We start from the raw sequence: 26,018 nt of genomic DNA, 5'->3' as shown, positions 1-26,018 counted from the left end.
GACTAAGGAACATCAACACCACATTGACATCTTCCATACAAAAAATACTTCAAAGAGAACAACTATTAAAAACCGGACGACAAGCGGCTCCCAACCACAGGAAGACATCTACTCAACCAGTACAATTAGATTGCACCTTGATTAACGCCAGGTCTGCAGTCAAACAGACTGGAAGTACACGACTTCATCATCGAAAACAATGTAGACTGCCTCTTCATCACCGAAAGCTGGTTAACCTCTGACTGCAACACCATCCTCACCGAATTGGTGCCGGAAAACTACAGGATCCTAACCAAACACCGGATAGGGAAAAAAGGAGGAGGCCTAGCAGTGATCTTTAAAGGTCACCTGGATCTCACTAAACCATCATCTCAGAACCCAGTGCCTTTTATGGAAACCCTGATGCTACATCTTCAACCAACACCCCATGACACCACTCATATTCTACTATGCTACAGACCACCGGGACCAAAGTCCAATCTTCTTTCACCCCTCACGGAATCCTTTGCAATGCACACCCTAAAATTCAAAAATTTCCTGGCACTCGGAGATTTCAACCTTTGGGCAAACGAGCCTAAAGACCCAATCGCGACTGCCTGCAATCAATCAACTAGAAGAACTGGGTCTACAGCAACTGATAAAGACTCCCATGCATGGGTCAGGACACACCCTGGACCTCATTTTCAAACAGAACATCGACGTCAACATAATCGACAACATAACTCTGCCATGGACGGATCACCACGCCATCAAATTTAAAATCGCTACCAACATCACCAACGCAAAACGGAAACCTGTAACAACGCACTGGACCAGATCGCATAAAAAAAACTGTACTCCGAAGCCTTCAAAACCACTCTGTCCAAAAAGATATCTACAATAACCTTAAACCACTCTACGGAGGAAACACTCAACTCCCTGAACAAGGCATTACTGCAATCAGCAGACTCGTTAGCACCAAAACGCAGGGCACTCATCAGGAAGAAAAATGCTGGATGGTTTAATAGCTCCCTCTCCGTACTAAAGCAGGAACGCAGAAGAGCGGAAAGAACATGAAGAAATCCCACCGAGGAAAACCTATTTAACTACAAAGGTCTCACAGAGAATTATCGGAAAGCAATCTTCAAAGCCAAAAAGGACCACTTCTCATATACAATCTCAACGGCCGCAAACCAACCATGGGAACTGTTTAAACTGGTTAATCAATCAATGAATCCGGTGTGCCTAGAACCCCCAGAAAGCGAATCCCAGGATTACTGTGACAAACTGTCGGATTTTTTCATCGATAAAGTCCAAACCATCAGGGAAACAATTTGTCAGAAGAAAACATCCAACCTCAGCCAGCAAATACATAAAGAGGATGTCTGCACCAACATACCGCAACCGCCAAAATTTTCACTATCCCCAATTACCGTAGACACCGCAAAAAACATCATTAATAAACTGCGTGACAGTACCTCACCTTTTGACATCATCCCCACAAAACTACTGAAAGAATGCTCCGACATTGTGGCTCCAACCATAACCCACCTCATAAACCGATCATTCCACAAAGGGATTGTTCCCAGCATCCTCAAACAAGGCATCGTCAAACCTCTACTCAAGAAACCAAACCTGGACCCTCAGGATCCAAACAACCGTAGGCCAATTACAAGCCTCAACACCATTTCTAAGATCATGGCGAAAGCTGTAGTACATCAGCTACAACTTCACCTGGATACTCACAAACTGTTGGACCCGCTGCAATCAGGCTTCCGCCCGAGTCATGGAACAGAAACAGCTCTCCTCAAGATTTGGGATGACTCCCTCGAAGCAGCAGATGACGGAGAGCCGTGTCTCCTCGTACTGCTAGACCTAAGTGCAGCGTTTGATACAGTAGATCACAATACTCTACTCATCCGCCTCACAGAAGTAGCCGGAGTCCAAGACACAGATTTCCAATGGTTCGCGTCCTTCCTAGGAAATCGGTCACAGACAGTGAAACTAGGAAAATTCCTCTCCGAAACTCGGGCAGTAACCTGTGGAGTCCCTCAAGGCTCTCCGTTGTCACCCGTTCTCTTCAACATTTAAATTCGCCCACTCCTTCAAATCATCAGATGCTCAGATCTCTGCTTCCACTCTTACGCTGACGACACGCAACTTTATTTCCGGATCAATGGAAAAAAAAGATCACCAACAACAACTTGAAAACTGCCTCAAATCAATAGAGGACTGGATGACCACCAACTCCCTCCAGCTGAACGAATCAAAGACAGAGCGTCTTATCTTACACCCAAATCATAAGCCCGCAACCAAAACCTCCTGGTCTCCACCAACCGTCTTTGGGCAGACTACCTCCCCAAAGACCAAATCGAAGAGTCTCGGGGTTATTTTAGACGCACAAATGTCAATGGATGCGCAAATAGGGGCAGTAGTCAGTGGATCTCACCATCTGCTGCGCATGCTTCGCAGACTCATCCCTTTTATCCCAAAGAATGACAAAGCAGTGGTAGTTGGAACAATCATTAATTCACGACTGGACTACGCAAACTCGCTTTACATAGGATTACCACAATATCAACTTGCGCGATTACAACTGATCCAAAACACGGCGGCAAGGCTGATAACAGGAAAAAAAAACTGGGAATCCATTTCTCCTTCACTGAGGAGCTTACATTGGCTAACCGTAAAAAATCGGATCACGTTCAAGACCCTGTGCCTCACCCACAAATGCGTGCATAGAGAAGCTCCGCAATACCTAATGGAGAAAATAAATCATTACACACCAAACCGCAGTCTTCGATCAGCCAACAAAAACCTCCTCCTCGTGCCCAAAGCCCGGTATAAATCCAAGGGGGATTGGAGATAAGCTGTCCAAGGGCCTCGGCTATGGAATGCTCTACCAATCAACATCCGCCTGGAAGAAAATCACCTGGCTTTTAGGAAAAAACTCAAGACCTTCCTCTTTTAGCAGATGATCAAAGCTCGCCAAAGCGCCTAGAGGCGATTCAGTTCGAATTGTGCGCTATACAAGTATTTCATTCATTCACATACACACACATCTCTGCCTTAGCAAACAAATACCCTACCATTAGCATTTAAGCAGACCTTTTATCAATTTGTAAACCACCAGACTAGCAACCCTTGGATCATGAACAATAAGAATACAAGAAAAGCAAAAATATCAAGACACTCCACACTCAGAGAATCAAAAATAAAATAAAAATCGCTGCAGTAAGGTTAAACATGAGGAAGAAAGACCAAGAGAGTCTGTCTCATGTGTTAACAAATGCAGCAAAAGGAACCGTGCTGGAAATATTGCTCGCGAGAGAAAAAGAGAAAAAATTATCTATGGGGGGGGGGGGGGGATTTTTGCTGAGAAAATTACTCGCACATTCACTTCCTCTTTTGTCCCAACCATCAAAAACCTGAAATGGCCACCGTGACTCTCTGTAATATATCCAGAATACTTGTAGTCACTATTCACAACAATTATCAATCATCTTCCGGTACCTTATATTTTTTGTAATCTGTCTCGGACAGCGGGCTACGTCTATTTACCATAGGCAACGTCCCCAAGTGCCTCTGTCTTCGTCCACTGTGTCACCTAGCCACAGTGCCGGCATACTCAAAAAACAAACAAAAAAAAAAACAAAATCACCTTGAGTAGAAGAGAAAAGGAAGGATCTGTCTTACCTTTCACAGACGTGGACTGGATCGAATAAGTCCAGTAGCAGAGCTTAGGTGTGGTTCCGGACCCGACCAGCCTCTTTTTACCACTTAACTTGAGTGGGAGGACCTAGGTCTCGGCGAGAGGGAGTCTGATACTCACTGATATTTTGGACAGAACCGTTCGATCCACCACCTAATCCTTGCTTCCGGCTCGAAGGACCATGATGTCAGTAAAATTCCATTCCTCTTACTGATCAGTCAACTCCAGTCATGTTAATTAGAAGACAGATTACAGATGTACCAGTACAAACGGATGAGGGACCCTTCTAGCATTAGATCCACAGCAAAATCATACCAGGAAATATGTACACAGTCATTTTATAGTAGTATTTGGCAACCTGCCATTGGTGACTCATGGTGCATTGTCAGCTTTATTGCCAAAGCCCGAGTGCCTTTTACAAGCTTTTCCTAATTTGGTAATATCTGCTAGTTTCTTAAGTATCGCCCCAGGCCTTTGTCAGGACTTAATGAAGTTGCATAAACAATAAGCCAGCGCCCTTTTTAGCTACACAAAGTACATATAAGGAACAAGGCAAACATCGATATCACCTGTAATTCTTTGCATATTTCTTATCAGTTACATAGGATAGGATAAGGAGTATTATTTCATGGAGGGCCTTCACTCGCTCTTAGCTACCAGAACTGGACATTATAGGATTAGTATCTCCCTGTAGGGCCTCCAGGTCATCTGGTTTCAGCCTTAGCTGGAGGGATTTGAATTGTGAATCAACGGCATGACAGAGCTGCAGGAATCAGAAAAAAAGTTTGAGAGTTGAAATTTACATTTTAAGCCTGTCAAAGGTGAATAACGCAGACCTATCACACGTCCATCAGATATTTGCCTTTGCTAGCCCACAGCCCTGGTTCCTACAACAAATTAAATTATTGTAACCTTGTGTTGCACCAAATAGGTGTGTTGGGGACTAGTGGGCTTTCACCAGGTTAGGTTTAACCACAACAATATGCCATGCTTTAACCACTTCCCACCCGGCCAATGCACATATACGGCCAGGAGCAGGTTCACGCGTGCAGCGGCACGATCCCGATGCGCCCGTGTCACCCAGACACGGTGCATCTCAGATCGGCAGGAGGGCTCTGTGATTGGCCCTTCTGATCACATGACGGCCGTCATGTGATGTAAACAGCCGGTTGCTAGGCAATCGGCTCCTCCTCTCCTCACACAGACGTCATCGCTGAGGAGAGGAGAGCAGATCGCTGCAGCCGGCTGATGATCAGTGAGTATGAGCTGTTTTTTACAGCTTTTTACTCACTGATCAACAGTCTAGTGTAAACACAAATCACCACACAGTGTAAACACACCACACAGTATAAACACAATGTCCCCACACATGTCCCCACACATGTCCCCAAAACATACATGTCCCCAAATAATAAATACACATGTCCCTAATAATAAAAACATGTCCCCCACATATGTCCCACTAAAATCACATGTCCCAATGATTATCTGCACACATATGTACATGATCATTTGCGTGCATATGTTTTTTTTTTTACCAAAAACATGTAGCAGAATACATTTTGGCTTCAATTTATGACAAAATTTGATTTTATTGGATTTCTTTTAAAATAGAAAAAAAGATTACAGACCGATATCTTTATTAAACGTAGATATAAAAATCTATGCGAAGCTCATTGCTGGTAGGTTGGCGAGATTACTACCGGGTCTTGTCAACCATGATCAGGTAGGCTTTGTGCTAGGCCGACAGGCTAATGACGCAACTAGAAGATTGATAAATCTAATTTATTTGGCTGAAAAGTCGGGAAGGCCTTCTCTGCTCCTCTCCTTGGATGCAGAGAAGGCCTTCGATAGAATACATTGGGGTTATCTAGCTGAAGTTCTGAAAAAGTTTGGATTGACGGGAAACATTCACCAGGCCATACTAGCTTTATACTCATCCCCATCTGCCTGTGTACACTGAAGGTATGTTTTCCAAAAAATTCATTATCTCAAACGGCACTAGGCAAGGTTGCCCGTTATCCCCCATTATTTTTGCTTTAGTAATGGAACCCTTTGCCGAAACCATTAGGAAACAGATGGCAGTGCAGGGCATTATCTCCCAGACAACTCACCACAAACTTTCATTGTTTGCGGATGACGTCATTTTGACTCTATCCGATCCTCTTAACTCTATCACGGCAGCGCATAACATTATCGTACAGTTTGGGGAGGCCTCATATTATAAAATAAACGAAAACAAGTCCTGCATTTTAGGCATTGGTGTAGATGATCACGTGAAATCTCAAATTCAAGCAGCCCTCCCATACCCATGGGCCTCCAATTCCATTAAGTACCTGGGCACAAATCTTACTCCCTCAACCAAACAGCTATTTCAAGCTAATTTTCCCCCCTTATTTGAATCACTGCAAATGGATATGAATAGAATTAAGAAACATTATATTACATGGCATGGAAGACTAGCGGCTTACAAAATGTTGCTCCTCCCAAAATTGACATTTATTTAGGGCTCTTCCTATCCTCATACCTGACCAATTTTTTAAAGCTTTACAAAAACAAAACAAATGTTAACATTTATTTGGGCGGGGAAGAGAGCTAGATTTTCTACCACGGTACAGGGCAAGAAGAAATGGGCTGGGGGCCTGGGTGTACCCATATTAAAGGACTACGCTACGGCGGCGGTTCTAGATCAGCTCCGGGGGTGGTTCTCCTCCCGGGAGCTGAAGCCCTGGTGCCAATTGGAACAGGCAGAGATTCGTTATGGGTCACTCCGCTCCCTCCTAATAGCATATAACATTGAACAATTTCACGTTAATAGTGATCTCCCAACTGTGCAGGCTTCCCTTGGGGCTTGGAGGACCCTCCTTGCATCGTACCAAGCCACAAACACATTTACACGGGCTCCAATTCCCGTGGAGTCACTTCTGTGGTTGATCCCGAACTTATCACTGGTCGGGTGGCGACAGAGTGGGATCTCTACGGTTCAGGATCTTATGGTAAATAACCGCCCCATGGACTTCCCGACACTTCAAACCAAGTTTCGGCTACCTCGGAATGCATTTCTGCCGTATTGCCAAGTTGTGTCTTGGCTACAAAATAAGAAAACCTCAGGTACTCAATTTATTACGGAAGTGTGGGATTTCTTGACCTCGCCTTTTTCAAAAAATAAGGGTATTTCATTAATGTACGATTTATTAGGTGCGAAATCTCACTTTTTCAGATTCGGTCACCTGGAGAAATGGGAAAAAGACCTAGGTCAGAAATTTACTGAGCTACAATGGTTGCAGGCCTTTAGGACTAATGTTAGTTTTTCGAGATGTGCAAACTATGAGGAACTGGCTGCGAAGATTACGGCAAGATGGCACCTTACCCCTTATATCATAGCCAAATTTTCAGGTGACAGTTCTAGCGAGTGTTGGAGGGGATGTGGCCAGGTGGGGACATTACTACACATGTCCACACCTGCGGAGCTTCTGGAATGTGGTATTTAAACTGATTGCCCGTATCACCGGCGTTCTAATTAAGCCCTCCCCAGAAAAAGCCCTACTCAGTATTGGTATGTCGTCTTATCCAGTCCACAAGAGAACAATAGCAATGCATGTTATCTTCGCGGCCAGAACACCGATAGTATATAACTGGAAAATGAAAGACACCCCTAACATATCAGAATTGATTAGGAAAGTGAACATCATCTCAGAATTCGAGAAAATTTTTGCGTATAGAGATGGGTCAATTAAGAAATATCTAAATAACTGGTTTGCTTGGAATGCCTCTGCTAAGAATAGGGATATGTAAAAGTCTAATATAAGCTGGGCCGTCTCTCAGTATCCTAGATTCTCTTCTCCTTTTGTCTTTACTATTCTATTCTATTCTCTATTATTCTTTTTTCTGCTTTATTCCCATTCTGATTAACTCTTGCTTACAGTGGTCAGTAATAATAATGTACATGCCTAGGCTGGAGAGTAGTAGATTGTATGAGGCATACTATGCATGTAAGTGATAGATGTGCAGTGGAGACTCTTGTATAGCTCCGTACATATGTATGATATGCCTTGGATACTTGTATATATATTGTTACTATATCTGATGTGTTTTTATATACTGTTGCCTGGTGTGGGCATGTACTTAATTTTGTTCTGCTTTTTCTTTCTTCTAATATAATTCTAATAAAAATCATTTAAATAAAATAGAAAAAAGAAAATAGTTTTTTTTTTTCCCAATTTCCGCTTTTTTTGTGCTTATATCGCAAAAAATGAAAAATTGAGTCGTGAATAAATACCACCAAAATAAAGCTCTATTTGTGCGAACAAAATGATAAAAATTTCATTTGGGTACAGTGTAGCATGACCGCGCAATTGTCACTGAAAGCGCTAGAGCGATGAAAGCTGAAAATTGGGCTGGGAAGGAAGGGGGCGAAAGTGCCCTGTATTGAAGTGGTTAATAACCGCCTTCATAGCAAGTATTAAGGGTGTTTAGGAACCCTCCTACCCTCTGTAAAGTGCATTAAGAGGAGCGACAAAGGAGCCTGAATGCACTGCCTCCAGAACTACCAATGCATTAATGTTGACTGAGACAAGGATGTTAAATATGTGTAAAAATCAGGGCAGGCCTGTGTCCAGAGCCTACTCATGGTCTTCCTACAGAATCTAGACATCTGTGCTTGCCCCCCCCCCAACAAAAAAGGTCTATTATTGAGTCTAGTTCTTGGAAAAAGTCTTTGGTATCCATACCGGAGAATTTCTAAGGTTGTACAGCAAAACCAGTAGTATTTTCAGCTTCACTAAATTAATCTGTCCTATGAGAGAACAGCAGAATTGACCGAGCTTTCATCTTTTGTTGTTTTGTAATACTGGGGACAAGTTGAGTTTACTGAAATCATGAAAACTGGAAGACGTATTGATTCCTAACTTATGGTGGTTTCCCATTGCAAATGTGAAGTAAAGTCAATTAGATTCTTTGCTCCTGGATCTATGGGTAGAATAACAGATTTGCTCCAATTAGCTTGGAGATCAGAAAGAGCCACAAAGCGGCCCAGAAGCTGAAGCGCCATGGAGAGTAAGAGGCCGGGTTCCCGCAAGAAAGGAATCAAGTCATCAGCATATGATGTCAGCTTTTTGACATTGGAACCTACATGGATCCCAGACACCCCACTTGACCTCTGAAAGGCCTCCGCCAAAAGGCTCCATCACTAAGGAAAACAGTGCAGGGGAAAGAGGGCATGCCTGCCTCGTCTCTCTCTTGATTGGGAATGAGGGTGGAAGCTTGTCATTCAGTTTGATTAAGTTTAGCTTTAGGAGGTCTATGGAGCAAGTCTATTTATTTCCTAAATACTGGGCCAAAGACAACGTTTTCTAGAACCTACATCATATATGACCATCTGACTGTGTCAAATGCCTTCTCAATGTCTAAGGCCACCAAGACTTGAGAGGCATTTTCCTCAGGTGGGAGCTGGAGATGTGTAAACACTTGTCTAAGATTAATATCTGTGGACTTACTAGGCATGAAGACGTTTGATCTATATTAACAAGGGATGGTAGTACCTTCAGAATTATGTTGGTTATCACCATAGTAAGTATCTTAAGGTCAAAATTCAGCAAATATACAGGCCTGTAGGGGGAACATGTTGAATATTTTCCCTGTTTGGGCAGTAATATGTGTGCTTGATGCATAATGTCAGGTAACCTCCTGGATTCCAAGCAGCCTGCAAATAATGAAGTCAGTTTGGGTAGTATCAAAGCAGCATGAGTCGTGTACCATTCACCTGGCAGCCTATCAGGTCCCAGAGATTATTGGGTAGGGAGTAAATTGCACTCTCTATCTTCTGGCGCATTAAAGGCTTATCCAGAGCATCTCTAACCTCCTCAGAGAGAAATTGCAAGCTGATCCCATCACCCCCAGCTCCTCCAAGATGGACTTAACCGGATTAGAGTGTGGATCGTCATACAAGTTACTATAAGAGATGAAATTATTTCAATATGCCCTCTGGGTCTGTAACCTGATTGCCCTCAGATATCCAAATCCTGGGGATAACCATTTGACAGGCAGGTTCTGCCACCAGGGTTGGCTAGCAATTTGCTGTTTTTCTCCCGATTCAAAAAGCTTGGCTACCAATTTACCAGCCGAAGACTGTACTAGCGAGGTATAATGGCGCTTCAATTCACTCCTTGATCAAGCTAAATTAGCATTTTTTGGGATGTGGGGCTCGCTGTAATAGATGCCATTGCTTTTGCTTCCTTCTTTTCCAAATGAATGGTTTGTGAAGTGAATTCAGACCTCACCACCTTAATAGAAGTGGCATACCCCCCCCCCCACCCCCCAGCACAAGACTTACTGGCCCCTCCCAAACCATGTCACGGGAAGATAACCCTTAAGTGTCCAATAATCCAAAAGCTTGGGACCTACCATCTCCTGAACATGAGGATTGTCTATCCAATGTGATGTCAGCCTCCAAAACCCCCGTCTCACGGGTGGTGCCAAGTGTCACACAATTCTCACAGTCCCAAACAAGTCTATGAAGGAACCAGATTTGTGTGTAGCTGAAACATGCAAGTCCTATCCTCTGGATGTTTCCACATTCAAATCTCTTGAAGATCAAGCGTGTCAGCCATGGTTAAGTCAGGGCGGTCGGATCTGAGAGGGTTAGAAGTGTCGGAAGGGTGTGACAAAATGGCATTCAAATCCCCTCCAATTATAATGTTGTGAAGTTGGAGGGGGCCTAGTTTTGTGCAAAGGGTCAAATGGAGGAGGGACATATGCATTAACCATCTCCCAAAAATGGGTGCATTTCAAGAATTAGAATGGCATATCGTCCCCAGGATCAATGAAGACCTGATTTACCAAACAGGGAAGCAATTTGTTCAACAGAATGAGCACCCCCCACCCTGCAGAGGAGAAATAAGTGGCATCAAACCCCATGTCTAACCCATGTAACTTTAAGAGCTAGGATTTTACTACCTGTGAGGTGGGTCTCTTGCAGAAACAGAATATGAGGTTTGTGAGACTGCAGAAATGTAAATAAAGACTTTTACCTTGCCATTCAAACCGCTTACATTCCAAGAAAGCAACTTTAAATCAATACCCATTGAAAATTAGAACAGACAATATGTTCAGGAACAGAGTAGGCCCACAGCCAGAAGTAGATGGCGTCCAGAAGCTAGAGCTGTCAAAGTGTCCTTAAGAAACATAGTCCAGCAAGAAAAATGATGTAAAACCTGAGCAAGTGTAATAACAAACTGACTAATACATGCAACACCCTACTGCTCAACATAACTCCAACTGTCACCAAGGCAGTGTTACTCCCAAAACTCGAAAAATCACCCACAAGAGGCTCAAAGTTCCAGGTTAGACCCCGAGTGGTAACTGTCCTGTTACAGCTGACGAGAGTGATGGATCATGTATCACCTCACATCAGGGAAGGGCCGAGCACTGTAGAAATGCATGATGTGGGAACAGGTTCTTAGAGAAGGTGTGTTTCGGTCAGTAGCAGCTCTGAAGAGCCAGGGTCAAATATGGTTAAGAATAAACGTTGCCACAAATAGGAGGTCGGGCCATCATATGTGCTCACCATGAAAGGAAGAAATAACAGTGAAACAACTAGTGATCAACCAGTGTTTAAAAATATAATGAATATAGGTACATCGGTGTGACCCAATAGATTAGTGACAAAATATAGCACGTTACTAAAAATATTAATTATGCGAATATAGTGACAATATATGAAAAAAGTGACAAAAAAATAATGAGCAGTTTGAAAAATGTAATGCAAACAAAAAACCTAGTAAAGTCCATAAACACTCTAGCCAATGATGCAAATAGCTGAGGTATCTGATATAAGTGCAATCTTCCACCACCAAGTGCTGAACACCGTAAAAATTATGTGCTTACCAAAAGGCAAGCAATGAAAGCTTGTGGCTAAACACCCAGCCAGGGTTTGTTTGCAAGGAGGTCTGGGGTGTCAGATACTGGAACACACTGCAGCCAGTGAACCGATAGTGGGGTAATCCAGGGGCTCACAATATTATGTCAGGTATCACTCAAAGACAAGGGAAAAAATATTGGAGTTAAAACAGCATGGATAGCCAGAAGATCCCAATGTGATGTCAGCACGTCCTGTCCACCCAACATGCGTTTTGTTATAAAATTTACATTGTCTGGGGCACAATTGGCAGAACACACAAAGAAATGTTTAAGGGCTAATCAGGACAGGGATAGGATGCCAATATGAATATTTAGCAAGGATACACAGAGTAAAAGGTGCTCCCCCACTTCAACTTGAAGGAACAAAAATGATTAAGGCCAGTGCAGTGGCGTAACAATGTCAACAAAGCAACTGGTAAAAGATATGCAGCTTCGGAAGGGCACCAGAGAATCATTTCATGGTAAACAACCAAGCATCCGTGTCTTCTGGGTTGTCAAAGCAGCACACAGAGCCACCATGAGGGACCCGCAAGCGGCTTGGATATAGCAATGAGTATTTGATGGCATGCTCACAAAGCATGCAGATATTAGTGAAAGTCTTCCTTTTTTTTTCCTGCAACTCTGCAGAGAAATATGGATAGAAGTGCAGCATGGTATGCTATTAGGGAGGTTAGGGTGTTTACAAGCCTCACTAAGGATGTGGTTGCGGTCTCTAATTGAGGAATCGCACAGGGAAAGGACTCGGTGGGGCCTCTTTCTTGTAGATGACAGTTGGGACCCTATGGGCCCTCCCCACCATGTATGTCGAAGAGAGTTCTGTGGGGTTCAGCAGGGTCTTGAAGAATTCCTCCACAAATTCAGTCTGGTGATCGCCCTCTGCCCCTTGTCAGGTTTTGCTACAAACATCTGCACTGTGCTTTGAAGAGAGGATAGTCAGCATGCTGTGTGGTAATATCTTTATTTGCAGAGATTCTGCTCTCTGTCCGAGAGCCTGCCCCTGAACTTGTCCAGGTCTGCACGGATGAGATCACATTCAGCCATCAGATAGTCAATACGGACCATTAAAGAGGCCATGCTTTGCTCTATGGCTGACAAAATAGTTGCAGTGTCACTTGCCTGTGGGCGGCTCATAAAACAGTGATCAGGGAAAAATTAACCAGCTAAAATGAAAACCTTCCATGAGTTCTATAGCAAGTTGTACAGTGCAGATAAACCCCCCATCTCCTACAAAGCTTGATTACCTCCCTGATATCCCCATTCCTAAATTGTCACGCAACCACAGTGCTTCTCCTTGACAAGCCTATCATGGCGGAAGAGGTCCTTGAAGTAAATAAATCCCTTAAACCAGGTTCATCACTGGGACCTGATGGCTTCTCAGTATGCTTATACAAGAAATGTGGTCCTTCCCTACCCTCTTAACTGACTTGATTTATCAACTCCCTCTGAGAGGGGGCACGCCTGGATGGTGATACAAACTTAGCTCATGTCTCAGTCATTCCCAAACCAGGTAAAGATGCAAGTGATGTCAGTAACTACTGCCCAATTTCTCTTATTAACAACCTCAAAATTCTAATGAAAATCCTTGCAATGAGACTGCTGGGATGTATTGCAAAATATATATATATATATATATATATATATATATATATATATATATATATACACACAGAAAGACCAGACAGGCTTCATCACGAGGAGACAGGGCCCTGACCAAATTAGGAGAGCTATAGATGTCATTTCCTTGTTACATTCTCAATGGGATGGAGTCAGACCAAAAAAATAATAGGATTGTTGTACTCACTGTAAAATCCTTCTGTGTTCATTGACGGACACAGAAGCTCTTCTTGACCTTACGGTTATATTGCCCATTCAGGAGAGGACTAGGCAGAAAGTGTTAAAAACAGCAATGTTTGCACAGTACCATCCATGGAGCAGTCCTACTGGCTATAGCCCCTCACACCACATCCAGCAGCTAGGTTTGTCAAAAGCAGTACAAACAGAAAAATAGGAGGGGTGGGTGCTGAGTCTGTCAATGAACGTCAGAGAAAAGGATTTTATGGTGAGTACAAAAATCCTATTTTCTCTACTGTTCATTGATGAACACAGCAGCTGTTCTTGACCTTAGAGATGTCCCCAAGCAGCGTCCAAGAAACAAAGGGTGGGAACAGCAAACAACTCCACCCATAACAACTAGAGCTCCTCAATGGAGGAGTTGCAACCTTAAAAAGCCGGCTGCAAAACCTTGCGGCCAAAGCAAACATTCGAAGATGTGCTCACATCAACCTTGTAAAATTTAGTATAAGTGTGAACGGAGGACCAGGTTGCCGCCTTACAAACCTGAGAAACAGACGCTTGATGTCATAAAACCCAAAAAGGCATCAATTGCCCTGGTAGAATGTGCCGTGACATGAAAGGGAGTTGTCCATCCCCTTATGGCATAAGCCTGAACTACAGTCTGTCTGATCCACGAGAGATGGTGGCCGATGAGACTGCCAGTCCCTTCTTTGGGCCAGCCACCGATACAAACAGCAAGTATGACCTCCTAAAAGGAGCCGTAGCAGAGAGATACACTCACAGAGCACGGACAAAGTCCAGGGAATGCAAAGCCACCTCTTTAGGCTGAGGGCATAAGAATGCAAGCACAATGTGCTAATTTAGATGAAAGGCCAAAACAACCTTTGGAACAAAGGTTGCGGACGCAACACCGCCTTATCCTTGTGGACAAGCAAGTATGGAGACTTGCATGACAAGGCCGCCAACTCAGAAACCCTCCTGGCAGATATAATGGCCACTAGAAAGACTACTTTCTGAGAGTGTCACTAAGTGAATCTCCCTAATGTTTTTAAATGGCGGTTTCTGAAGCAATGCGAGAGCCAGATTCAAAGAGGTAGCGGTGGTCGAATCGAAGGGGCCACTTGTCAAGCCCCCTGAACAAACATACTCCCCAATGAATGAGGCGCCAAGGGTCGCTGGAAAAAAAAAAAAAAAAAGACAGCCAAAGCTGATATCTGCCCCTTAATGGTGCTTAATGCAAGCTTCTGATCCAGCTTCTGATTGCAAAAACAGTAGGATCCTGAAAAGTGAATATGTACGCGGATGCCACCCCATCACCTCACACATGAGGGAAGTAGGCCTTCCACGTACGATGATAAATCTTCCAAAATGATGATGACATCTGTGCCCTCAACATAGTGGATATCACCGAATATGACAGATCTCGGTCCCTTAGCACCTGGCTTTCAACAGCCATGCCGTTAAAACCAGTGATGGTAAAGCAGGATGAAGTATTGGACTTTGCGACAAAAGGTCAAATACAAAAAAGAAACAGCACTCAAAATGTGTCATCCGCAAATGTGTGAGGAAAGAAGAATTCCAAAAAAGGAAAATCAGTGGTCAGACTTTAAAGGCACAACAAACAGTAGAAAAATACAAAAAATGATTAGCATTTATTGAAAAAAAAAAAAAAAAAATATATATATATATATATATATATATATATATATATATATATATATATATATATATATATATATATATATATATATATATATATATATATATATATATATATATATTACTAACAAGGACATGAAAGAAACATCAATAAAAATCCTATATACGAAAAAAACCTAGACATGATATGAGCCCTAATTTGTCTGCGTGTTTCATTGTACACTTCTTCAGGACACATTTGGGGTTCAGTAGTTGCAAAGAAGAGAAATGTAATTCCCAATGGTCAGCCAAGCTGAGGCTGACAGTGTCCAGGTTGGAATGTAGCCAGTTATATCTCTATATTTCCATGATACTAGAAACTCCAATCTGTCTGAGAATTCCTGATTAGCTGCTCTGCAAGCGATCTTCAAAGAGCCAGACAATATTGACACTGTGTCGTCTATGAGAATTCCTGATTAACTGCTCTACTTGTGAACCTCAAAGAACAACCTGACTGGCAGATATAATGGATGAAGTGAGATACAGAAGATCAAAGACCCAAGATTTGACCCCAGTCGGATAATGGTGATTCATGGACAAACACTACCCCCAGAGGCCAATTATGGCAAGACAGTGAGTAATATAACCTGTTGAGGAAACACCTCAAAGATACTGAGATTCGTCCAAAAAGAGTTGGGCAGGCAATGGGAAGGGGTTTGGATGAGGTGTGTTTGTAAAAAGGCATGTTTCAAACAGAGCTGTTTTCCATCTGAGCTCAGCCTGCAACGTTTACCTAGAGGAGGGGATAAGTATCTTTTATGAATAATATTGTTAGTATATGTTATAAGTTAATATGTGTATGCAATAGATATACAGGATATATTAAAGTGTATATTGTTGCAGAGATTACATTATTGGCACCCCAGAAGGCATGTAGTATTATTTCTGCACAGAATTCCCAAACCCTAATGTATTTTTATTCCCTGTAAGCATAAATCCTCAAATACACCCAGAACTAAAACTTGTCTCTAGTGTGGACAAAGACTGGCTCTGGCTCGCAAATTCTAAAGCCCTGCCTGGATGGTCACGAAAGTTCTGTGAAATATTTAACCACTGAAGCGGACGCACAGAACCTTGTGAGATCTTTGGCTGATATATGTATATATGCTAAACGTTGTTATATTGTTCATGTATTTTAGGCCTGTAATCAGTCAATGGTACTGGTGAGTGAGGGATTGATCATCCCTGGTTATAGGATATAGCCTGCAGATTGACAGGATAAACCACACATCTTTGAGGAAAAAGTGGGAGAACGTTTTTTTTTTCATTTTTATTTTTTTTTATTAGTTTGTCTTTATTTCCCCCATGTGAGTGTGAAAAAGCTCTCTGTTCCAATAAAAGTTCAATGTGGCCTGCAATGTAAGAGAGGAGAGCATTGATTAAGAGTGTGTTCTTTGGAACACATTTATTTTTAAATGGCTTTGTATCTTTTTTTTTTTTTTTTTTTTTTTTTTTTGGGTTGTGGGACTACAGGTGAAAGTTTTAAACAGATTTATTGGTGTCTGTATTTCGTCTGTTTGTCTGTGTGTATTTTCTAAGCAACTGTTCAGTGTAACTAGTTGCAGATTAGCATATCAATGGATATCCTTGAAAGAGGTTCTTGAAAAAAATGCTTGTATTCAATAATATAGAAAATAATGTGTTAATACACCAATTCAACAATCTAGTAAAACAATGCAATACTCATAATGCTGCCATAAAGTATAAAAAGTCTTCCAAAATAGGAAACAGAATGGCCAATGTGTATGCATTTTGTTGAAAATGAAAGACGTTGTCGAACAAAAAATCTGAATGGTTTGCTGAAAGAAAATTATTGGAACAGGTACAAAGTGTAATGAAGAATATATTAATTATGGTTGAAAAGGCTGATGCTGATGCCTGTGATCAGATTGAACAATTTGTGGCTGAGAAATGTGTATTGGAACAGAGATTAGATGAGTTGGAGAAAACATGTATGTTGCAGGAACAATCCATTGCATCTTTAGAACAGAAAGGATGGGATTCAAAATGGAATAGAAATACTTGAGAGAGTTACAGGAATGTAAAACTCAACTAGCCCAAAAAGATTGTGTCATTTTTTCTTTGGAAACACAGGCAATGGAGAAAGTACACAGCCATTGTGATAACAAGGATATACATCCCTTTGTGACACAGGAGCAGGAAGATAGGATGCCGATTGAACAGCCAATATATTCGGCTGACAATCCTGAAGAACCCCCAAATCAAAGTTCTTCTCTCTTTAATCCTACATCAGACAGGACTGGGCAAGGATTAGGCATTATAAAAAAGGGAGGAATTACAAATTGCACAGGCAGCCATAATGGAGTTATTCTCCAAACATGCAAAAGCCAAATGTGCAATGGTGGAGGTACCCTCCGCACATGCTCAGTGCACAATAAAGATATAAGTGAAACAACATGCAGAAAAAAAAAAAAAAAAGATGCCATTGCTGCTGCAAATTAGATTACTATGGTGGGAATCAATGTTGGAGATTTAAATGTGATAACTGCACTTGAAATTGTTAATCTTAAGTCCATACTTACTAGACCTTTTTTCATCTCTACAGAAGGGCATTATCCCTCACCCTCAGTTTTTACACGCCCATATTACAGTCTTCCTCCAAAACCTGGCAAACCCCCATCACTACCAGACAACTACAGGCCCATAGCCCTACTCAATTTGGATTGTAAGATCTTTACTAAACTCTTGGCCAACAGACTCTCCTCTGATTCCTACTCTCGTTCATAGAGATCAGGTAGGCTTTGTTTCAGGTAGACGGGCAGGTGACAACACCAGACGCACCATTGACTTAAAAGGTCTGCTCGACAAAACATCCCGCTCTGCCCTTACCCTGAGCTTAGATGTGCAAAAAGGGTTTGATAGACTCGGTTGGCCTTACATGTTTGCCACACTAATTCTTTTTGTTTTTTAGGCTCCTTTACATCAGCCCTCCAGGCCTTATATTCCCACCCCACCTCCCAAGTACAACTGGCATCTTTTATATCTCCACTGTTCACACATAGCTATGGCACCAGACAAGGATGTCACCTTCCCCCTTGTTGTTTAATTCAATCTTATTTTATTGAGATAAGAAAAAGACCGGGTAGGAAAAAAAAAAAAAAAAAAAAGATTACAGCATAATCCAACATATTTGTTTTACAGCGATACATAAACAGATCAGCAAAAAAATCCAACTCTGCTACAATGGGGTCAAACTATCCCTAGGTTAATATGAGTTTTTGAGGTTTGGTTTGTGTAGTATGGTGTAAGAGCCTGTACGCCTACAGTGCCTATTCCAAGGTAAAGTGGGTATGTGCAAACCACTATCCTCTCAACGAGTGATGCCCACTCATTACAGGTAAGCTAGGGCTGTTCCTATTCTGGCCACATCCTCTCTGGGGGAGGGGATGCTCTGTATGTGCCACCATCTCGGTCAGACTGGGAGGTCATGAATTAAATAATCAGGTGTTATTGCAACATGTATAAGGGAGGGAAGAAAGGGGGAAGAGATTAAGGAAAGAGGGGTCAGGACAGTAAAGAGCTTAGGGTTCAAGAGATAGACATTCCACCCTCATCACACAGGTGTATCGGTAGAGTCCTTTGTGGCCCACAAGATAAATTCGGAGGAATATCGAAACAGACCACGAGGTCCAGGTCTTGGAGAATTGTTCCTCCCTATCCGTTTCCTGCGACAACATTCCTTCCAAACTATTAATTCGGTCCACTTCAATTGCCCAATCCCCCAGGGAAGGCTTGCCTGTCGACTTCCAATGTCTGGGCAACATCGTTCTAGTGGCTGCCAAAAAGTGGTGCAGAACGTCCTTCTTGACTGACTTACGTGGTCCCGGGAGCAGAGATAGCAGAACTAACTCAGGAGAGGGCGTGATTGAGATCACCATGAGTCTGAAGTACAAGTCTAGGATCTTTTGCCAGAACTTCCTCACAGGGGGGCATTCCCACCAAATGTGAAGTAAGGTTCCTCTAGATGACCAGCAACGCCAGCAAGTATCTGGAAGCGCCGAGTTTATAAGGTGCAAAGTCGAAGGGCATCTGTACCAATGGGTCAACAGCTTAAACCCCTTTTTTTTGAGAGTTGGAGGCTAGGGACATTTTGTGAGTCAGTATGAAGTACTTTTGCCAGCCTACAGGCGAGATGGAGTGGCCCAGGTCTAACTTCCATGCCTGTGTGTATGGGGGAAGGTCAGGATTATAAGCCGTATGTAAGAGAAATTATAATTGAGAGACTACATGTGTAGGAGGGGTGGCCTGGAGCAGCATGTCCTCCAAGTCTGTTAAGTCAGTGAGTACGTTAGGCAACGATGGGAAAGTGTGAATGAAGGAAATCACCTGTTGCCTCTGCAGCCAATGCGTCGAGGTATGAGAAGATGAGTCGGGGGGGGGGGGGGGGGACGTCTTGAAATCAGAGAGGGGTCTGAACGTAGGACTTGGGCAATTTGTCTATGGTCCTCCTTACACCAAGGTCCAAAACTCGCTCCCCTTAGGGCCGGTGGAAAAGCCGGAGTCCCAAACAATGGAGTTATGGGTCCCTTCAGGGGAGATAGGGTCTAGGAGGAATTAATTTCGGTCCAGATTTGTATGGTTTGTCGGGTGAGGTTGCTCAGGGGTACCTCTCCTTTCAGGAATTCAGTAGGCGTCCATGGCAACGCACAGAGGTCTATTGGGTTAATATGGCTCTCTATTTGCACCCACAATTTGGAGGAGGAATGATGGAACCAGTTAAGTATACGCGTGAGCACAGCTGCTCTATAGTATATGGAGGCATCTGGAGCTCCTGCTCCGCCACAAAACTTGGGGAGAGAAAGTCTCAAAGTTCTCAAGCATATCCGGGGACGAGCCCCTCCCAAAATAAAGGTGAATAGTTGGCGGAGCTTCTTAAAAAACCAAGAGGGTATGGAAATGGGAATTGTTTGGAACAAATAGAGAAACTGAGGGAGGACATCCATTTTTAGGGCGTTCACTCTGCCTAGCCATGGTAGGCATTTGTGTAGTTCGAGAGATCCGTCTTGGTTCTAAGCAGAAGGGGTGCATAGTTCAGAGGATAATTGGGATCTCTCCATGGGTATTTTGATTCCAAGATAGCAGATGGAGGTAGAGCCGGTTTTAAATGGATGCCTAGCGGGACCCTTTCTGGATATGATATCGGACACAGAAGTCAGATGCAACTGCACATTGTGTCCCGATTGGCGTTACAAATAGCATAACAGGCCTAATGTTATTGTCCTCAGAAGTAGGTTTAACATTACGGGAAAAAAAAAGGGAGCTATTTTAAATGAGTTTCCGCATTTACACAAGTTGCAAATAGGGAATCCGACATTATCCAACAAACAATTGGTAGCCCAGAAAAGATTGGAGCTGGACACCCTCTTATCTTCAAAAACTGAAAAATCTCTGTTGGTCCAAAGCCAAATTCCTTCCCCATAGTAACTCGGTGTCCTCTACATTTGAATGTAAACTGAAAGAGGAAGTAAACCCTAATGGGTTTACTTCCTCTTTTTTTCCCTGCAAAGGTAAAGCATAATGGACTACTATGCATCGCATAGTAGCTCATTATGTGTCACTTACCTGACACAGGAGCCAGCGAAGTCGCCGCTGTCCCCTGTAGTCCGCCGCATCCATGTTGCTTGTGGCGTCTCGCAGCTCCGACGAATCACAGCGGCGCAACCGTGATGACGTCACTCCCGCGCATGCGCACGGGAGTCGCGCCTCGAAGCTCCGCCGCTGTCATACGGCGAAGCCGCGATGACGTCACTCCCGCACATGCGCACGGGAGTCGACAAATTTGGCAAATCCATTCTTGGATTTGCCGCATTTAGTGCGCCTGCGCGCCGCTGTCTACGGCGCATGCGCCGTAGACAGCGGTGCCCATTTTCGGGCAAATATCTCCTAAACCATATAGGTTTAGGAGATATTGCTTGGACCTACAGGTAAGCCTTAATCTAGGCTTACCTATAGGTCCAAGTTGTTTGGAAGGGTTTACTTCCTCTTGAATCAGGCTATACACCCCCCTCATCTATATAGGCTCCGTAACGCCTCCAGTCATGTAGTCTTGCACCCTAAAGAAGTTGACGATTTTTGAAAATTTCTACTCTAACTTAGTCTCCCACCCACCCTCCTACCCCTCCCAAGTCGCACATGACTGGCTGTCCTCCCTTACTCTACCCTCTTTGACATCCTCCCAGGTAGAATGCCTTAACGCACCCTTTACCGACGATGAAATACTTACCGTAATTAAATCCCTGAAACGCTCAGTCGCCCCAGGTCCAGATGGGTTCATGGCCAGTTATTACAAACACTATGCCCCAGTCTTGGTCCCAAGGCTGACCACGATGTTTAATATACTCAAAGGAGACCAGTTCCCAAATGAACCGACCCTGGCAAACATGTCCCTATTACCCAAACCCCTTGAAGACTACACACTTCCACAAAACTACAGACCAATATCGGTTATTAATGACCTTAAAAAATTTTGTTGCATCTTGGCGAACAGACTAGTCAACATTAGAGACCTTGACCTCTCCAGACCAATCAGGATTTATTCCCAATAGAATCATTACGGATAATATTTGCTTAACCCCAAATGTGCTTCAAGACGCTACTCTACACCAAAAACAAACCCTCCTCTTGAGCCTTGACATCAATAAGGCCTTTGATAGTGTGCTATGGCCTCATTTATTCTCAGTCCTTAAACAGATGGGCTTTAGAGATGAATTGTTGAATGGAGTTCAGGCCCTTTATAGTCACCCAAAACGAGAATTAAATTACCATGATGCAACTCTGATTTCTTCACACTGGGCAGAGGCACCCATCAAAGATGCCCTCTGTCTCCTTTATTATTTGCCCTAGCATTAGAATCCCTTGCAATCGCCATTAAACACCACCCAGATATTTCTGGATATACCCTAGAATCCTCCTATTTTAAACTCTGTATCTATGCAGACAATATCATGCTCTTCTTGACCCAACCTCAAAACTCCCTTCCCAACCTATTCACCGTTTTGCACAAATTTGCATCCATCTTTGGACTCACGGTAAATATAACACAATCTACAGCTCCTCCTATTAATATACCCTCTGCCCGGTGTGAGGCACTCAGGGGATCCTTCCCATTCCAGTGGTCAACTGATAAAATCCCGTACCTTGGCATCTACATCACCCCGCAATTCTCATCCATTTTTGCTGCTAACTATCCTGCATGTGAACTTCGCCTCCGGAATATACTTAAAAATTGGAGTGCACATCATATCTCATTCCTGGGGAGAGTCATGGCAGTCAAAATGACCCTACTACCGAAACTCTTATACCTTTTCAGATCCCCCCCTATCACGATCCCTAAATCCTTTAATCGACAGGCTACAGCAGGATATCAAATTCATCTGGCGGAACAGACACCCCAGGTTCTCCAAACACATCCTATATAAACCTCAATCCTCTGGTGGCTTGGGTCTGCCTAATCTCTGGTTTTACTTTTTAGCAGCCCGGTTTTCCCAGATAGCACAGTGGAACATTCCAGATTCTAGAGTGCCCTGGGTCAAATTTGAATCCACCTGTTAGACCTTACTGCCTTTCGTACATACTATGGCCCCCCTCCAACCCTACGCACGCCCCTGTGCCCATTAATTATATAGTTTCCCAATCACTCACTCTCTGGCACTGATATAAACAAACTTGGGAAAGGGCGGTGGGACCTATAGAGGACAGGGAATGGGGTGAAGCCCTGGAACTTTGCAAAGCGGTTTCGCCAAAGTTCTCGGACAGACAGATCCAAACCTATATAATCCATCAGGCGCACCTCACCCCCCTTAGGGTAGCCAGATACAGAAACTCAGTCCACTTTGTGCCCAATGTGTGGGAGGGAGACGGGCACATTCAACCTGTTATGGTCATGCCCCAAAATACAGGTACTTTGGACACAGATAGTGAGATTCCTTCATGACGATATGGGCTCTCCAGCCACTCTTGACCCATAAATGTGCCTTCTAGGACTCATGCCAGACTCGACTGACAGGTGCACAAAGGTATTTCTGCCTGATACGCTATTCATAGTGCGTAAGGTAATAGCTAGGAAATGGTTGAGGACTCGCCCCCCCCGAGCATAGCAGACTGGAAGGCAGAAATAAACAACACCCTCCCATATAATAAATTTGTATACACCAATAGAGGATGTCCTGAGAAATACTATAAAATTTGGGACAGGGGGCTGCAGGAGTTCGACACTTGCTCATAACCTGACCTTTGCACTACGCACGGGAGAGTTGATGTCATGTGGATCACCAAGCCCATGGGTACACAAAATACTGAAACCATGTATTTATTTCATGCATTCCATGGATATGTCATGATGTGATAAAAATCTCAGATGTAGACAACTGTTATTTGAAGTAATGTATGATATGCACCATGCCTGAAAATGTACACTGTAGCATGTATGCACTATAAACAAAATAAAACCTGTGGATTTAAAAAAAAAATAATAAACTTAGACTAATTTCACCTGCGCCCCCAGGATCGTCCTTCCTAGGAGAACCATTATTTGCCCTAGCATTTAATCACCCCAACAGTTTTGACTGGTGGAAATTCAAATTGCTGGTCACTTTGGCTGCTCTTCAAATGGGAGATGCATTCTCTACATTCGATCTCCTTCGCACACAACATCAAATCCCACTTCAAGAACATTACCATTTTATACAAACACTTTTATATCTCTCATCATAGCCTTACCCCGTCACACTGCCCAACCCCCCCCCCCCCCCCCCACCACCTTCGAAGAGATATGCCAAGACGCTACCAGAGGAAAAGGCATCATTTCAACACTCTATAAAATCACGTTGGCCGCATATTTTTCAGATGAGCTTCCCTATCAGAGTAAATGGGAGACAGATTGTAATGAAAAATTTACTCTGGAGGATTGGGGCACCATGCTACAAGACCTATGTAGTGCCACAAAGTCTCTGGCGGTTAGGAGTGTTGACCAGATGGTACTACACCCCTTCCAGACTCCAGGTAATGTTCCCAGGCACTTCTGGGCTCTGTTTTAGGGGATGTCATCTCCCAGGCACTTTTAAACACATCTTTTGGGATTGTGGACGGCTATCCCCAGTGTGGAAGGGGATAACGGCTGTGGCCTCTGCAATAGCTGTAACTCCTTTGCAGCTCAAAATCTCCATGAGTTTACTCGGAGTGACAACCCCCGTAGTGCCCCTACCCTCCATTCGAGATCGGGTAGATATGATAATGGCGAGAATTCTGTATACCCTACAGGATAAAATGCATCTATATGACCGTAGATGGGGACCCTGGAAGACTCCTAGAAATACTTTGTTTCTACAGGACTGAATGACACGTAATATCGACATTTTGACAGACCATGCCTTTAAATGTGCATTCTTCATATTAGGATCTCTGTATGCTTCAGAAATATGCAAAATCTCTACTATTGATGATATATATATATTCAATGCCAATGTTATGATGAATACTGTAAAATTACTGTTTTTATAACTACCTTTTATTCTTTTTCTACTTTGCTTAATAAAAACGTTTGTAAACAAGAACATGTTAGGAAGTGTTCAAGAATGAAAGACTATCCTGTTCAAATTGCAAAATACAATTACCATGACACAATGAAGTGAGAAACATACATTTCTTCAGTTTACAGCAACCAAGACAAATATATTCTGATGGTTTTCTATTTGTTTCTGCACTTTGCTCTATTGCAATGTTAAATAAGCCTTACCTGCTTAAATGTTAATAAGAAGTCAAAAAAATTCTGATTCAAATTATCCTTGAGGTGTGGAGCCACTTCCATGCCCACCTTAAAAGGAAAAAAAAAAAAAAAAAAAAAGTGTTTTACATATCAATTAAGTGCCTTAGATATAAAAACCTCTAAGCAGAAAAAATTCTCATGAGAAAACTAGGGAACCATACAGGATTCCTTAAACATCTTAAAATCTGGCAGCCTTGGGTGGATCACTTTCTCCCACCTGTTCAGGAGTCCCTCTTTGAACCCTGATCCCTTACCTCGTCTGATTGCTATAGTTTGAGTTCTGGCCCTGTGTAACGACATATTCGGCGACCCATTACAGTTTGCTACGGAAGTGACATTCTGTTGCCGCCATCTTGCTACACTCAGCACTCCTCCATAGTAAGGATACACTAAGGGGGAAGCGGAATGTTGTTACACCCACCGGAGTTTTGCATTTTAGACGTATTTATAACAGTAAAGTCAGTTTCTATAGTGAAATACAGTACTTACAACTCCGTCTGACTGCTTAGATGTTGCATTTTAAAAGCAGCGAACTTCTGTCAGATTAGCAAACCTGTGAGATGAGCAGGGTTGTCGTTGCTTTTAAAATTAGAGATCTAAGTAGTCTGACAGAGTTGTAAGTCCTGTATTTCACTATATAAACTGACTTTACTGTTATAAATACATCTAAAATGCAAAAAACTCTGGTGGGTGTAACATGTCCGCTTTCCTCCTTTGTGTATCCTTACTGTGGATGAGTGTGGGGTGTAGCAAGATGGTAGCGATGGAACGTCACTTCCGTAGCAAACTGTGATGGGTCGCTGAATATGTCGTTGCACCTGCTTGTAGCGGTCAATCTCCCTCTTTCTACGCTCTCCCTACCCTCTCCCCTTTCCTCACTTTTATTCACAACCACTGGAATTTGTTTTTATGAGGTTTTGTTTTTGACTACCTCATGTCCTTCACTCTTGGATTGTCTTGTGCAGCTGTGCATAGTAACCAATCAGCTTCCAGGTTTTTTCAACGCTTAATTGAACAAGCTGAAGTTAGAAGCTGATTGGCTACTATGCGCAGTCGCACCAGATCTTGCAATTTCCAGTTTTTGTAAATCAACCCCTTTGTGCATACTCTAATCAGTTCCACAACAATAAAAAA

The 26,018-nt window shown here is 43.0% G+C and overlaps 1 protein-coding gene across 7 annotated transcripts in view; it reads right to left on the bottom strand.

Annotated features, from left to right (window-relative positions):
- The window catches only part of VPS35L (VPS35 endosomal protein sorting factor like), a 1,440,208-nt gene that overhangs the window by 977,056 nt on the left and 437,134 nt on the right, over positions 1 to 26,018 (bottom strand). For 6 of the 7 annotated variants that reach the window (XM_077448861.1, XM_077448865.1, XM_077448864.1 and 3 more), the window contains one exon: positions 24,855 to 24,932. The exons of the other annotated variant lie outside the window; for it this stretch is intronic. In XM_077448861.1, the coding sequence (XP_077304987.1) occupies positions 24,855 to 24,932 (78 nt within the window). The remainder of the gene's footprint in view (positions 1 to 24,854; positions 24,933 to 26,018) is intronic. 7 annotated transcript variants of the gene reach the window in all.

This window comes from Lithobates pipiens, unplaced genomic scaffold (assembly GCF_037356315.1).
Source record: "Lithobates pipiens isolate NorthernLeopardFrog02 unplaced genomic scaffold, aLitPip1_a1.2 Scaffold_22, whole genome shotgun sequence".
NCBI lineage: Eukaryota > Metazoa > Chordata > Amphibia > Anura > Ranidae > Lithobates > Lithobates pipiens.
Note: the sequence above shows the minus strand (reverse complement) of the source record. Positions and strands in the feature narration are given on the sequence as shown.